We start from the raw sequence: 13,618 nt of genomic DNA on the forward strand, positions 1-13,618 counted from the left end.
GTCTTTTATCTCCCCTTTTCCTTTGTATTTCTTAAATTTGACCAACAGGTGGTGCCATAGCAACAAGCATAAAAACAAAGGCCCTGATTTTTGTTCTGAGCAGCTGTGTCCACACTGGGGTACATGGACCACTAATGGCCCTTGAAACATTTGCAAGAGGTCTCAGACAAAATGTGGGAGAGCTAAAGGATGAAAGGCTTCAAAAACAGCACTTCCACTCACACCATAAACAGGTAGTATAACACAAAACATTTTCTAAGACGTAAACGGGCATCTGCAGTTAGATGAGTATCTTATTCATGGGCCCTTGATATAAAAATGTTATGATCTTGAGTCAGAGAAATTATGGCTACTATGAAATTAGAACAACTTTATAGATGCCACAAGGGGATATTAAAGTGTCACAGCAGCAGGGCAGTCTAGTAAAAAAAGCTGAGAAATATTATAGGTCATAAAAATAATATATACTTAAAATAATATACAATAACAATGTGGTATACCAATTAGAACTATAACACAACTGTGCTGTAATATTAAGGTGAACAAGAAATTCAACTAAGTTGCACTTGTACATTGTCATAAAGTTTATTTGTATCTGCTAATACTACATCAATATCTCAATGGGCTTTATAGGCTCACATCAGCAACACTTTCTGACTCAGCTCTCTGAGAGGACAAGGAAACACCCTAACAAAGAAATCTGGGACATTGGAAAAAATAATATAACAGACCACAGGACCACTTATCCGAAGAGAGACTATCCCCCCTCAGGTGGCTCAGGGTGTAGTCTACATCCTTGACGTTCCACTTCCGGGATTGCTCCAGTGCCACAGGAAATTCCGCTGGATGCATGTATTTTCTGTTTCCTTCCTCTTTCTTTGTGTTGGAATTTTAAATTTGCTGGATTTATGAGGACTATTGTTGACTGCTCCTCAGATCTCTGCAGGGTAAATTGAGACAGCTTGCTAGACTATCTGTCCAATTTGAGTTTTCACTTGCACAACTACAGTATTTTGCAGCAGCTCTGTGCGGAGCTTAGCGCTGCCCATAATGATTCCAAACAATCCAGAGCAAAAGAGTAGCTATCTTGGTTATAGAAACCAAGAGAAATAACTAAATTGAATTCCAAAATGTCTAAGGAATTTCAGTGTCCACAGCAACAATATAAAGTCATGCTATCACACGGTGTTGCATACAGTGTGTGAAACATAATGAAAGATGTATGAGATTGCACTGAAATAAATAGGAAAGTGTTCATAGATAACAGACTCCATTAGATGAATAATATGTAATGAGTAGAATTTTAATCAAAATGTTCATTTGAATGAGATCAAGGTGTCCACAAAGTATAAAACAGCATATACGTTTGAGCACAAGGGATGATAATAATAATAATAATAATAATAATAATAATAATAATAATAATAATAATAATAATAATAATAATAATAGATACCTATGCAAATAGGTGAAAAAACAATTATTCTCTGTAAGTATTGTTATGTAATAGCGGTTTTTATGGTCTGCTAAGAATAGTGGATTGTAGAGCCTTGTGGCAGCAGAGACGAAAAATATGTTGCGCCTAGAATGCCCTTTATTTATGGAGCTGCCTTCCAGAGAAGTAGGTGCCCTGGGCACTTAGGGATCCAAGCGGGGGGTGTGAGGGGTCGTCCATGATGGCTGATAATGTGGCCATCATCTTTTTCTACCCCACCTCCTCGAGGGAGACCAGAGATACTCTGGGAGGCATGTTCTCAGACTGCCTGCTGTAAGATTTATTGTAACCAAAGATGTTTTTCATGCTCTTACAAACTCGCTCACATTCTTTTGCTGCAGTCTGTCTTCAGTCTCAGGCTGTAACTGTTTCTGCCATCCCTGATCTTCCTCTTCTACTTTTTCCATACCCACCACAGTTCTTCTTACTGTAATACCTGACATAAAAGACCTCTTTCTGTTATTCAGTAGAGACTTCAGTTCAGCACCTCCCAGATGGACACAGTGTTTTCAAAGATTATGCATGATCTAGTGTGTCAGTCAGACAGTCTATTATGTCCTCCTCTTGCAGCTCACTCTTCCCAGGCACTTGCTTTGAAGCTGCCTCTCAAAGCCTCGTCCGACCATCTCCTTACTGTCTTTGTGGTCACTTTTAACACAGACCTGAAAACGCAGTTTTAATACAAGAAATGGTGATTCAAATAGTATTTTCTTTATTTTCCCATATTATATCCATTTAAAAAACACTTGTACAAATAATCATAGGGCCAAAAGCTTTAGCGTGTTCTCCGTGGAGACTAAAACTCAGATAATACTATTATAGTACAGTAAAATAAATCCCTGCATAATATGTTGACACAATAATCTTAAAAGGCTCTGTTTTGTTTAGTTGTTTGCTGTGTAACATCACTTCTGATGCAAGAAAAGCTTGTGAGAGCCCTGAGAGTAATCTGCCTGCCAGACAATAGCAGAAAAGTTCACTGGGATGCCGAGTGTTCTTGTTCGCTCAAGCTGGACACAGATGACAAAGTGCGACGCACCATCTGTAAGGAACATATTTCAGAAGCACTACAATCATCCTCTGTGGCACAGCCCCAACTCCATTTGTGTATTTCTGACCTTGGAGCACATAATTGTTAGTCATCATCATTTTTTTCAGTCATTTGTTATGCTGATTCCTTTTATGCATGTGCGTGTGTGCGTGTGTGCGTGCATGCATGCGTGCGTGCGTGCACGTGTATAAGTGTGTGTGTGTGTGTGTGTGTGTGTGTGTGTGTGTGTGTGTGTGAGAGAGAGTTGCTTTCTTCTGCTCCCAGTTGGTAAAGATTATGTTCAGTGTCATGGAAGACTTGGAGAGATGGTAAATGAGGCTCATATCATGCATCGTCTGTGTGGGCCTCATGTTCCCTCTGCACATTGTGACCCTGGATGGACAACGTGAATTACTGCTGAGAGATGCAAACATATGGATGGACGCAAACCAAATGCAAAGATAGAAAATTCACACAACCAAATTACAAAGAATATTTCATTAATATTCAAAAAATAAACACGATTTTTCTCATCCAGATGTTTGTGATGACAGCTATTTTGTGCCAGCTGCACAATTTGCTTATCATATTGCAACGAACATAAATGCTAATTTATGCAGAAATGGTGGTGTAATGATGAGGTTTAGCTAATGCTGAGACTCAAGCCTAATATCCAGAGCAAATCTCTGAAGGCAGAGGAAACAGAAGCACAAATGAATTGCATGCAGCCTTCATATTCTTAATATGAGCCACAGGCAGTGTCCCTGATGTGCCTGCTCTCCTCCCATGTGAGCATGAGCCAAGTGGGGAGGATGATGGATATTGCTCCATGAGGACACATCAGTACAAGACAGTACTTGACATGTTTCCACATGGGTGCTACCGCATCAGGTGGAGAAGGGCATGACAGGTCTTTTTCTTTACCTATTGCTTTTGTCACTAAACTGACACGACATCTCGTATGCAAGACCAGTTCCAGTTCAGATGCTACATCTGATAAATGAACATGAGGGAACTGAATAATTCACTCTAATACTGCTGCGAGAACTCATGCCAGAACTGTTTGGTTTTTATTAAGATTAGGTAAAAACAAACTCATTCTGTGTGACTCATAGTTTACTATTTCATTTTAATAAGCTGACAGGCAAATATTGCACATTTTCAAGAGTATTACTTGCAAGCTTTCTGCTTGATCAATGCACATCCTACTATGGCAAAGCCCTAGTGTGTTCATGCATTAGGCAGTGGATGACATGATTATTAAGGCTGTTCTGCACAGGCCATATAAGCACTTTAGTGCAGCTTTTCATGAGAAATGGAATCTGTGTGGCAGTTCATTCAAGGGTTTGCTGTTACCTGGGTATTGACTCAACAACCTCTGACATCGGACTGGCATGGGCACCATGCAGGCCAACGTTCACTGTGACTTAATCAACAGCTTTTCTCAGGTCAGATGTCCAAAAATAGCAGCTGGGATGAAAATAAACTGCTCTGCCAGTGTGATGCTGGAAATATGGGATCTTTTATCTATCTAGCCCCCCATCTACAATACATAACATTACATGATTGACAGACAGATTATAAAAAAGCTCATGTAACTTGGCATTCCGGTGAAGGTTTTGTTTCCCGGATGAATAACATGATAAGCGGTTTAACAAACAGTTTTAACACAAGAGCTCGGTGAATACATTTTTTTGGGGACATCTTTTCGTAGGTAGGTCAACATCTTTTGGGGGGATGTATCTCGATGCTCCAGTGCGCTGATTCTTTGTGCATGAAATTACTTGACATCCTCCCGACCACCGAGTGAGCGTTCTGCGTGAGGCTCCACGGAGAGAGAGAGAGAGAGAGAGAGAGAGAGAGAGAGAGAGAGAGAGAGAGAGAGAGAGAGAGAGAGAGAGAGAGAGAGAGCGAATAAGCAACTTTAGTTACCAGGCATAGCTGTGTCTCCTCCGGCACAGCGTGGTAAAAGAGAAGCATTTGGCAGTTATGGTTGATCAGCGTTTCTTTCATCCTCTCCGGTGCATTAGATACGACGTACACACTGAATAGATCCTGTTTCCTCCTTCGTTTTGACGGATTAAAAATAAAAGATGCGCTGAAATACCCAACGAGTCTACATCTTCATCAATGTGCGTGAGGTATGTATTTCTACCAGAAATTATGCTGGCTGTCTCATGTCTGACAGAGCGTGCACTGTGAAGCAGAATCTCAGCTAACCTTAATTTAGCCTACATGTCTCTACATTCAAACCAATTGCATTCTGATGTCTTAACAAGCAAATGGAATGTGGCGTCCCCTTAAAGCGGATAGAGACCATTGTTCTGTGCTTATGTGTTGCTTTGACCTTGCTTTTTGTTATTTAGCCTACATAGCTTGAAGGAGTTGCTTTGTATCCTGCTTTGTTTGAGCCATTTTAAAATCAGCAGCCACAAAAGTTACCCCTGGGTAACAGCAAATGAACCTTTGACTCATGCAGGATACAGCTTGTTGTGTGGAAGTTGCTTCAATTGCAGTCTGCCTGTTTGACATCACCATGTATGTCTTTTATTTCTAGATGGCATTGAGGAAACCTTAACAGGACTGTGAGCTCGGCCATCATTTTTGCAGGAAAATGCATCTTTGGATTTCATATTTTTTGCTAAGTGCAACGTCAGTGTGCACTGTTGAGATGTTTGGCAGTTATGGAGAAATATGTCAAAGACTTTGTGCCTGTGAGGAGAGAGAGGGGATTCTCACAGTGAGCTGTGAAAACAGAGGAGTTGTAAGTATCTCAGACATAAGCCCAGTGTACTTCTCCCAGTATCATCTGCTGCTTACAGGGAATCTTTTGAAAAAGCTATCTGCCAATGATTTTGTTGAGTACAAGGGACTTACAATATTACATCTGGGAAATAATGAGATATCTGAAGTCGAAGCAGGAGCTTTTAATGGACTTCAGGAATTAAAACGATTGCATCTCAACAATAACAAAATTGATGCCTTGAAGGAAGAGATTTTCTTTGGTCTTGAAAGTCTGGAATATCTACAAATTGATTACAATTATATCACTCATGTTGCGCCCAATGCCTTGAGCAGACTTCGACATCTGGAGGTCCTGATTCTAAATGACAACTTAATATCTTCTCTGCCTGTGAACATTTTCCAGTATGTACCATTAACTCATTTGGACTTAAGGGGGAATCAGCTAAAAGTGCTACCCTACTCAGGTCTGCTGGAGCACATGAACAGTGTTGTGGAGTTACAGCTGGAGGAGAACCCATGGAACTGTTCATGTGAGCTGATTGCTCTGAAAACCTGGCTCGAGAGCATATCATACACAGCTTTAGTCGGCGATGTTGTTTGTGAGTTCCCTTTCCGGCTTCACGGGAGAGATCTTGATGAGGTTTCAAAACAGGAGTTGTGCCCGAGGAGAGCCATTGCTGAATACGAAATGCAACCCCTGCCACATTTGAGCACCGATGCATACTATAGGACTACGCCAGCTCATGTCACAGCCTCTTTCACCTCATCTGGGATTGCACGGTCCTCATCAAGACCCACTAAGGGACCCCACCAGTCACGCAAATTAAAATCAAGGCCCACTGCTCGCATCCCATCTAATAAACCACAGAATTATGGCCAAATTATTTCATATCAAACCAAATCCCCTGTGCCTTTAGATTGCCCAACTGCCTGCACCTGCAACCTTCAAATTTCAGACCTTGGCCTGAATGTGAACTGCCAGGAGCGAAAGATTGAGCATATCTCTGACTTACATCCCAAACCTTACAATCCCAAAAAGATGTATTTAACTGGGAATTATATCCCTGTGGTGCGTCGGTCAGATTTTATTGAGGCGACTGGATTAGATTTGCTTCATCTTGGTAACAATCGAGTTTCTCGCATACATGATCGAACATTTGGTGATTTGAAACACCTAAGAAGACTATACCTTAACGGAAATCTGATTGACCATCTTAAAGCTGAGATGTTTTATGGACTGGAGACCCTACAGTTCTTATATTTAGAATACAACGTCATTAAAGAAATTGCTTCTGACACCTTTCAGCATGTACCCAAACTTCAGCTTCTTTTCCTGAACAATAATCTCTTGAAAACCTTACCAGTGGGAACATTTAATGGTCTGACATTAGCCAGACTAAATCTTCGCAGCAACCATCTGCGATATCTGCCTGTCAGCGGCGTGCTAGATCAGCTCACGGCACTGGTGCAAGTCGATTTGTTCGAGAACCCCTGGGATTGCTATTGTAGCATACTGGAGTTGAAGATGTGGCTGGAGCAGCTTAGCACAGGCACGGTTATAAACAATGTCATCTGTGGTTCGCCTAAAAGGCTAGCTGGGGAGGATATGAGATACATTAAGACAGCTAATTTCTGCCCTAATAACTCTGATATACTTGCCTCCATGATCCCACCATCTGAAGAATCTTTTCCAGGCAGCACTATCACCATAGAAACATCTTTGGACTTTGACACACAATACAGTGCCATTCCTTTGTCTGTCATGATTCTTGCCCTTCTCTTCATGTTCATTGTGTCTGTGTTTGTGGCTGCAGGATTGTTCGTGGTAATGAAAAAGAGACATCAAAAGAGTCAAAACGAGCACAATAACTCCATGAATGCTTGCATTAGCTCTCTCAACATGGAATATGGCCTTTACAAAAAGGGATCCATTCCCAAAGTCAGAACATCGGCTGGACATGTATATGAGTACATACCACCTCCCACAGAATCCACATGCAGAACTTCTGCCCAAACACCGACGGAGAGCAAATCAGCAGATGGATTTAGAGACTTTGACAAGTTGAGTGGCGCTTTTTTGGGTAACTCGGACGAAGAGGCAGCCAGTAATGTAATAAGCTCGGAATATAGTGCCACCACTCCAGAGCCACCTAGCAAGCCCTCCAGCTCTTACCAAGATGATCAGTGTTACTGCAGGGATGTACATGAGCCTGACAAGCATACACGCTACAGCAAAACATTACCATGCAGGCATGCGGCGCATTCGTCGAGTCAGTATACCTCAGACTTTGATGCAAGGCATCAATACATGCACCCAGATAGGATACAACAGACAATACTCTATTGTGCATCACCAAGTACTGTATATGTGGAGCCCAACAGGAGTGAGTACTGGGAACTGAAAGCAAAGCTTCATATTGATCCCGATTACCTTGAGGTTCTTGAAAAACGAACAACATTTACACAGTTTTAGGAGACTTGATATGTGGACGGTCAGAGTGGATGCATTGATGTAATGTATCCTTTTTTTTTATCAGGAATCCGACCATGTTTAAAAAACAGGCAGAACTACTTTATCACCTTTATTTGTACAATACATTGTGAGCATTTTTGGGAATCTTGTGTCACATGATGGAATAATAAAACTACTCATTTTAAAGTATCACTTATCCCTTTACCCCTGTGGTGTTTAACAGTTTGGTTTAAATGTGTAAATATGAACAAGTAACCAGAAATCTGAGGCTATTATGACTCATCCCTACATAAAATACATCCTGGAGCTGTTTCATTAACAATAATGTGACTGAGCTTTTACTCTCAAATTAGTAGCATTTCATGAGTGTTCATGAAGCATTCAGATGATATGTTCTCTTTTTTTTAAAGATGATTTTGTTTTTTGTTTTTTTTTGCTTTTAAGGCCTTTATTTGATTGGACAGATTTAGGCATGAAAGGGGAGAGAGAGAGAGAGGGGGACGACATGCAGCAAAGGGCCGCAGGTTGGAATCAAACATGCGGCCGCTGCGGTGAGGACTGAGCCTCATGGGGTGCACGCTCTACCAGGTGAGCTACCCAGGCGCCCTAGATGATATGTTCTTGTTGTTTTTTACAGTTACAGTTATAAGTATGGCACCCAGTTATGTCAAATTTATTGAAGATGAAACTCACACATGAGATTAAATCAAATTTAGTCTGTAAATAAATTGATCTGTAACCATGAATTTGACCTGCGAGGTGTTGACAAAAGTCACGCATCTAGGAAATTGTAATACAGGGAAAAATGGAGTCAGACACATTAGGGAGGCAGTTTTACCTCCAGAATGCACAGCTCTGGGATGATCATATTAAATGCATGAGATCACAAAACAAATTCCAATGTAATATCTCAAATTACAGATTATGAGGCCAGAAAATCTCTGCTCTCTTGTTTGCAGATTTGGGAGAGAATAATTAATGTATCCTAAAAATATACTGAACAGACATAAGTAATCGGTGGTGTTCCCTCGGAGCCTCCCCATCTCCAAACCGATTGCACTTGTGGATTATGGACACATGTTGCACTTGTATTTAGTTAAATATCAATGTATTGTAACTGTACTCAGAAATGTTGTAACTAAAAGATTACAATCACAGCCGTATCCAGATGTATTGTAACTGAAAGAAAATGAGCTTTAAAAGGCTATATCATGCATCACAATTATGTATTTTCTGGCAAACATACAGCTTGAAAACACACTTGTCGAAAAAGGATGAATTGGAATAAGTGTCTTAAATTTATTTGGACCACAACCAAAGCAAAAAGTCAGCTCATAATATATGCAAAGTTTGCCACTCAGAGGAGTACATCAAAGCACATTCCTGTGTTTTATTGTACCATTACAACCTTTTTTTCTTTATTATATCTCTGAATACCCTTACAAAAATTGTTTTTCAGTTGCAATACATTTGAGTAGATTTGCAATACAATAAGAGTCTAATGTATCTCCATATACTTCTGTTTGATATTCAGCTGAAAATCTATTGGCCTCAGGCCCAAAACATATTTTAAATGACTGCATATTATGCAACTTTCTTTTCTTTCTTTTCTTTCTTTTACAAAAAATGCACTATTGACTTCTACAGGTTAACAATGATGTCACTTTCTGAAATGTACAATTTGGTAACACATGTGCATATAGCCATAGAAGTAGGTTTGATAAAGTGTATACATAAAAGTACCACATGTTAAAAAAGCTTGCACTATGCAAAGATATATAGAGTATACTTAGACAATCTGTACAAAATGCCAACAGCTCATCCTCTTGGTCACCAACCAACACTCATAAACATGATATTTAATAATATTATCACATCCCAAAAATCTTTATTTAAAATGTAACACTTATGAATATTCAGAGGTACTTTTGAACCACATTTTGGATAATTCATTTTTTCTAAAACTTTATATATTTTTAATTACATGTGTTTTAAGGGGAATACTGAGTGGATTTGTGTGTGTGTGTTGCATCACAATGAAAAAACAATGTCTCATTATTTGGCATTGTTTGTTTTCATCTGTGGGCACATGAAATCTGGAAATTTGACTGCAATTAGTAGTGTCTCTTTCTCTCCTTTTAAGGGGGGTATTGGTAGTGTAACAAATGTGCACAGGTCTGCAAGAGCTTTAACTACTAGATAAATGCACAACAAATACATGCTTGAATGGATAAAGTTGTCCAAATTATAAAAAATATGTATACGCATCATCCAGTCATAATGCAGTCAAACCAATTTCAGGGTCAATAGTATACACCTAGCAATCAGACTTTATACACAAAGTGAATTCCCCTCAGTATTATGCACTGAAGTTATCATCTTAACTCAGCTAATTAGAGGACATAGTGTATTTGGACCCTGTCTGCATGTCACCGTGTATTACACTGCAGCATTAGTCATGCTGTTTCTCAAGTATACAGTCTTGGTTTGTTGCCTTTCACGTGTTCAGAGTCATGTTGTGATTATTTTATCATTTGAACTGTGTCTGCCCTTTGGAAATTCATCAGAAGAAATAAAATGAAGTCAACACAATGCAGCATGACATAAACCTGCACAGGTTCGTACTTTGTTTGATGGATTTTTTTTTAATCAATATATTGCTGTGAAGTTAGTGGTGAGCACAGACAAAATGTTTTTATTGTGAGCAGTGGCCGACATTTAGTCAATTGTTTCAGTTCTGAAAATAATATATATATTTTTTAAATGTGTGGTAAATTGTGTGCAACCAAGCTAATGCAACAGATTAAAAAATAGCGCATCACAAAAAAGAAAATAATTTAGGGTGTCAGTGTATTTGAAGGAAAATTGGACACATTTATTTTTCATGATGTTTCTTTCAATTTGTAAGAATCTTGCAACTGCGTAATGGAAAAGAGTATCTACTGTAAATAACAGACATTTGTAATGTTTGCTCTTTCAGCTTTTTGTTATCAATGACCAAATGACGATATTTGTCACATGTGAGACTGCAAATACTGATAATCCAAAAATATGTTAAAGGTGCAGTAGGTAAGCCTTATAAAACTAACTTTCTGTCATATTTGCTGAAATTGACCCTATGTTCGAGTAGAACTACATGAAGCAGGTAATAAAAAAAGCAAATCTGGCTCCTCGGTAGGGTTGGGTACCGAAACTCGGTGCCAATAGGGAACCGGTGCCGACGTAAACGGTAGTAACGAGACCGAATAAGAACGAAAGTTTCGGTGCCTCATTTCGGTGCTCAACGTTACACTACACCTGACAGCATGTAACGTTAGCCTACCTTTAGCTAGCAGCTGGATTAATCACGGTTAAAATGCTGACAGCTAACGTTAAACAGTGTAAAGTGTGACTGTACAGTGGGATGTAACAGTCTGCGCAGCAGCTGCCGTTGTCGCAATTCATAGATATACAGTATGTTTATATGGTCAGAATTAAACAACACAGACGGTGCGTTCACTCGCAGCTGCCGTTGTCGGAATTAAACAATACAGACGGTGCGTTCACTCGCAGCTGCCGTTGTCGGAATTAAACAATACAGACGGTGCGTTCACTCGCAGCTGCCGTTGTCGGAATTAAACAACACAGACGGTGCGTTCACTCACAGCTGCCGTTGTCGGAATTAAACAACACAGACGGTGCGTTCACTCGCAGCTGCCGTTGTCGAAATTAAACAACACAGACGGTGCGTTCACTTGCAGCTGCCATTGTCGGAATTAAACAACACAGATTCACTTAAAACAGGTAGCCTTGTGGTGCATTCACAGTAATTGTAAAATACCCTTTTCCCATCTGGGGTTCAATAGCAATTTACTGGTGAAATAAGTTATTGTTATAGTTATTACATTATTATTAAATCTTTAATTTTGACCATGGCCTTAGCAATAAACAAGTCACTGACTGTTGTTTACTACCCTTATTTTTTTTTCTTCTTCTTTTTTTTTTTAACTTTATTCAAAAGTACCGGTTCAGGCACTGGTTCAGGCACCGGTTCAGGCACTGGCATCATTTTAAAAGTATCGATTTAGCACCGGAATCGAAAAAAAACCAAACGATACCCAACCCTACTCCTCGGGCACCACCTACAGCCTGTAGTGCGAGTTGCAAAAATCCACCGCTCCCTGTTCAGATGCACCAATCATGGCCAGGGGGGGTGTCTAACTACGTGTCAATCACTGCTCATACACAGGCATTCATTCTCCCTTTGGTCTTTAGCGGAAAGGGGGGAGGAACTGAGAAGTTGTCGATGTTCACATTTTTTTTTTTCAAGTCCTGGCTCTTTGCAATCCTACCTACGGCACCTTTAAATTGAAATGTGACTGTCCTGTGCATATGTGCAAATGTTTAATTTGCAAAGAAGAAGAGATCCAGTTAGTGTCTTATTCTTATTCCAACGTTTATGTTTGCTTTTGTTTGTTTTGTTTGCATTTTAATATGAAACAGTGGTTTTCTATGTCAACCTCTGATTTGTAAATAGAACACTTCAGCATTTCCATGCAAACTTGCATTGGCTCTGAAAAGCAAAAAACTGGTCTCTTATTGCAAAACCACAGTACAACTAGGAATACTGTATGTGGGATAAATATATCTACAATGTGCTGTTTCTTTAGTTGTTAGCTGATGAATAAAAGATATGCATTCATATGCCAGTGTTTCTGTGTTCCCTTCACCCTCGAAACCATGGTGTGTGAAGTAAATATCATAGTGCACAGGGAGGACAACTTTGAAAATGTTACCCAAAACCCCATTGGCATTTTTCAGAACATTACTAAAATTACAATACCCAATTCAAATGTTAAGATCAAGCCCATTGTCATGGTTTCAATTAGGCAAATGGGAATTAACGAAAGGGGCTGTGTTGCATAATCAACATTGAAATGGCATACTGTATGGTGCTTTAGTTTGGCTCAGTACCACCCAAAGACATGTTGACTAAGAACTCAAATGATCAATTCTCTCATGTATAAATTAAATGATTATCTAATGCCTTAAGCGTTCAAACAGCTACGCAAATATCAGTCACAGAACAGGCCTAGGGCAGTATTACAAAATGTACTTTTGGCAAATATGAGTTTCTTGTACACTTTTGAATTCCAAATGTTTGCTCTCGAGCATCTGATAGCAACAAAATGTGCATGTGTTGTGTCAATTGTGATGTGCATAAAGCTGGGCAAAGGATATGTGACCTTACTGTAACTGTGAACACATCTGCATGCACATGAAGCAGACACCTGCAAATAAATTATATTCCTAGCAGACATAGCAGTATCCATGGAAACATCCAATTACCTGACACAGAAAAACAATTCTAGAGCAAGATGCACTATGCTGACACAGAGTGTGAACTAATTTGTAACTCAGATATTTAAGTGATGACTGTATGTTGCATGTCACTAAATTGTACACATTGTATATGAAAGACTAATGCTGACTTGCATGGAAAACATTGCCCTGCATTGCATTTAGGCGTGACGGACAAATCACAGGATCTGTGTCTGAATAATGTTTATTTTAATAACCACAGTGGATCACCTTTGACTAAATATGTTTGTCAGATTGATGGTGTTATGTTGCTTAGCTGCTTGAAGACCCCAATTCTGCTGGGGAGAGGAAATTAGGGCAGATCTACATTATGTAAGCTTGAAGAGATGTGTCAGGCAGTGTGAAGACAGCATATGACTGTAAGCATTCACCAAAGGAAAAGACCTTTACTATCTGCATACATTAGGCGAGCAAACACAGTAGAAGTACCAGTGATTAAAACCTCTTAGATATGTCTCCCATCTAGAAACATATACAGTATATGTCTTCCAGTTGTTGTCTCAGACTGTGTTTC

General features: G+C 39.6%; 1 protein-coding gene across 1 annotated transcript; it reads left to right on the plus strand.

Moving 5' to 3' along the window:
* The first annotated feature begins 4,452 nt into the window (after window positions 1-4,452).
* Window positions 4,453-7,743, plus strand: slitrk5b (SLIT and NTRK-like family, member 5b). Its single transcript, XM_028590443.1, has 2 exons — window positions 4,453-4,657; window positions 5,083-7,743. The coding sequence occupies exon 2, from the start codon at window positions 5,140-5,142 to the stop codon at window positions 7,741-7,743; it is 2,604 nt and encodes an 867-aa protein (XP_028446244.1). The 5' UTR covers window positions 4,453-4,657; window positions 5,083-5,139.
* Window positions 7,744-13,618: the final 5,875 nt, after the last annotated feature.

The sequence above is a fragment of the Perca flavescens genome, chromosome 11 (genome assembly GCF_004354835.1).
Source record: "Perca flavescens isolate YP-PL-M2 chromosome 11, PFLA_1.0, whole genome shotgun sequence".
In the NCBI taxonomy this organism is placed as follows: Eukaryota; Metazoa; Chordata; class Actinopteri; order Perciformes; family Percidae; genus Perca; species Perca flavescens.

Bases quoted from the DNA above. Each gene is read 5' to 3' on its own strand.
- slitrk5b (XM_028590443.1), top strand. From the start codon at position 5,140: ATGCATCTTTGGATTTCATATTTTTTGCTAAGTGCAACGTCAGTGTGC.